This window comes from Emiliania huxleyi, assembly GCF_000372725.1.
Source record: "Emiliania huxleyi CCMP1516 unplaced genomic scaffold EMIHUscaffold_2565, whole genome shotgun sequence".
Taxonomy (NCBI): domain Eukaryota; phylum Haptophyta; order Isochrysidales; family Noelaerhabdaceae; genus Emiliania; species Emiliania huxleyi.
The window spans coordinates 1-2,454 of NW_005200114.1; the positions used below are offsets into that span (position 1 = coordinate 1).

A 2,454-nucleotide genomic window follows, 5' to 3' on the forward strand; every position below is an offset into this window, starting at 1 on the left:
TCTCGCTTTCTTCCCTTTTCCTACTCTACAGGAGCCTCCACCCCGGCTCCACGCCGCTCTGTGCCGACTCGTCGGGGAAGCACATGGCGTGGAGCAGCGTGCCGCGGCGGCCGCGCGCGAGGCTGCACGCGGCGAGGGCGAGGCCGACCGGGGCGAGGGCGAGGAGGAGGACCACGCCGTGCTGCCACGGCGCCGCCTCGTAGCCCGCGATGACGCGCGAGTTCCACCCGGTGCGCGGATGGTGGTGGTGCCCCTCCCCCGCCACCCCCTCCCCGGCGGTAGGCGCGTCCCGCGCCGCAAAGGCCGCCGCCTGCTCGAGGAAGAATGCGCCGACTGGCGCGCCCGGCCGGCCCAGCAGGGCGGGCAGGCCCGCGCTCGGCTGCAGCGCCTCGCACCCGCCGGCAGGAGGAAGGGCCGACTGGGCGGAAAGCAGGTCGAGCAGCAGCCGCTGCTCGGACGCGTCGAGGCCCGCCCGCCGCAGCACACCCGCCGCCTCTGCGCGGGGAAGAGACGCGAAGCCGAGGGGGGTGCCCGCCGTCGCCGTCGCCACGGCCGACAGCCGCGAGCCGTTGAGCCAGGCAGGCCCGCTCAGCTCTAGCGCGGCTGGCGCCCCTCCCTCCGCCGGCAGGAAGGGCAGCTCTCCCAGCGGCGGAAGCCCGGCCGGCGCGCAGAGGGCGGCGAGGACGGAGGCGAGGTCGCGCGAGGAGAGAGGCGCGAGGCAGGCGGCGGGGCCGAGGGGCAGCCGGAGCGCGGCGTGCTCGCGCGCGTCTCCCGCCCACAGCAGCAGGTTCTGCTGGAAGAAGGCTGTGCGGAGCGCCACCGCGCCCGGCACGTCGCCCCACCGCTGGAAGAGCTCCCTCTCCATCGCTCCGTACTCGGCGACGGAGGGCGGGGCGGCAGCGGCGGTCGAGCCAATCACAGAGACGAGGAAGGCCGCGGCGAGACCCTCCTCGTCTCTCGCCGCCACGGCGGCGGCGATGAGCTCGGATGCGCGCGCCGCACGGTCGGCGGTGAGCGGAGCCGCGAGCAGCGCAAAGGACACGCCCGAGAAGCAGCCACGAAGGTCATCCGCAGGACGCAGCGCCACGCCCAGCGCGCGCAGCGCGAGCGAATTCTCCGAGCCGGCGCTGTCCACGCAGCCGACGAGGCTGGACGGGTCGCGGGCGGACACGAGCGCAGTGAGCACCGCGAAGCCCTCAGCGCCGTCCGCAGAGGTGACGAGGAGCGGCCGCGGCGACGCGGCGGAGGAGGAGGAGAAGAGCGAGAAGAGCAGCGCCATACACAACAGACACGACGGCCGGATCAGTTCCTGGAGCCAGCAGCTGGGAGTCGGATGAGCCGCACTGGACCGGGCGCGGCTGGCGACAGCGAAGAAGGGGGAAAAGAATCTTACAAGCAAATAAGAGGCACGGAAGAAGAAAAATGTCGTTGCACTTGCCAAGGGACCAATTGCTAAACACCCGGGCGGGGGGGTATGGGGTACAGGGGGCCCCACAGACCCTCTTCCTCTTGGGTCCCGACCGCTGCCAGCGCTGGAGCATCGCGTCGGTGACACGCTCGTAGCCAGCGATGGCCGATGGTCCGGAGCCGCTTGGCGGCCTCATTGGACGGCAAGCCGTTGGGGATGGAGGCGACGGCCTTCCTCTTCTGCTCGGCCGAGTACGTTTGGCGCGCAGGCCGTACCGCACTCTCCCAGGGCCTGATGCGGAGGTGGAGCTTGATGCGGCTGCTGAGGGAGGGTGTAGAGGATGTAGAGAGAGTGTAGAGCGCTGTAGAGCTGTAGAGATGTAGCGCGCTCTGGAGCGCTGTAGAGCTGTAGAGCTCTACATCCGCCGCGTGACGAGGCGCCTGCGTTGTAGAGCGATGTAGAGCGCGATTTTGTTGTAGAGTTTGTTGTAGAGGCTCTACTCCAAACCGCCCCGGGAAGGCAGTGACTCAAAGAGGTCGAGTCGCACTAATGGGGTGTCTCCGAGCTTACTGGAGCTCTGATGGACGGCCCTGACTATCCCTGACACACAGAGAGTCACTCTGACGGCACACAACACCCTATAACTGCGTCATGACCAGCCTGCCATGCGTCGCCGGTGCCGCATTCATCGCAGTGCTTCTTTAGCAGGCGGTGGACTGTCGGCTGCGAGGACGCGGTCGCATTTGCGCGAGGCGAGGCGAGCATTGCTGCGCGTTGCATGCGCCATGATCGCGCCAGCGCGTGCGGGAGCTCCTGGCTGAGCGGAATGAGCGGAATGACGTCTGGGCTGCACTGCACATGACTTAAATCCCCAGCCAGAGCTCGTCCAGGAGGTGCGCTGAGAGTGGCAGAGCGCTCAGAGCGAAAGGTCCTCACTTCAAGTGCTCACAAAGGAGGTCCTCACATCGGAGAGGTCCTCAAGAGGTCCTCACATGCGTGGAGGGGAGCGGGGAATTTTGCCCACCAAAGAGAGGCGGGCGCCGCAC

General features: G+C 68.6%; 1 protein-coding gene across 1 annotated transcript; it reads right to left on the bottom strand.

Moving 5' to 3' along the window:
• Positions 1 to 25: 25 nt before the first annotated feature.
• On the bottom strand, positions 26 to 1,604 carry EMIHUDRAFT_254633 (hypothetical protein; the record flags this gene model as incomplete). Its single annotated transcript, XM_005777767.1, has 2 exons — positions 26 to 1,309; positions 1,500 to 1,604. The coding sequence occupies 2 exons, from the start codon at positions 1,602 to 1,604 to the stop codon at positions 26 to 28; spliced, it is 1,389 nt and encodes a 462-aa protein (XP_005777824.1).
• Between the last annotated feature and the right edge of the window lie 850 nt (positions 1,605 to 2,454).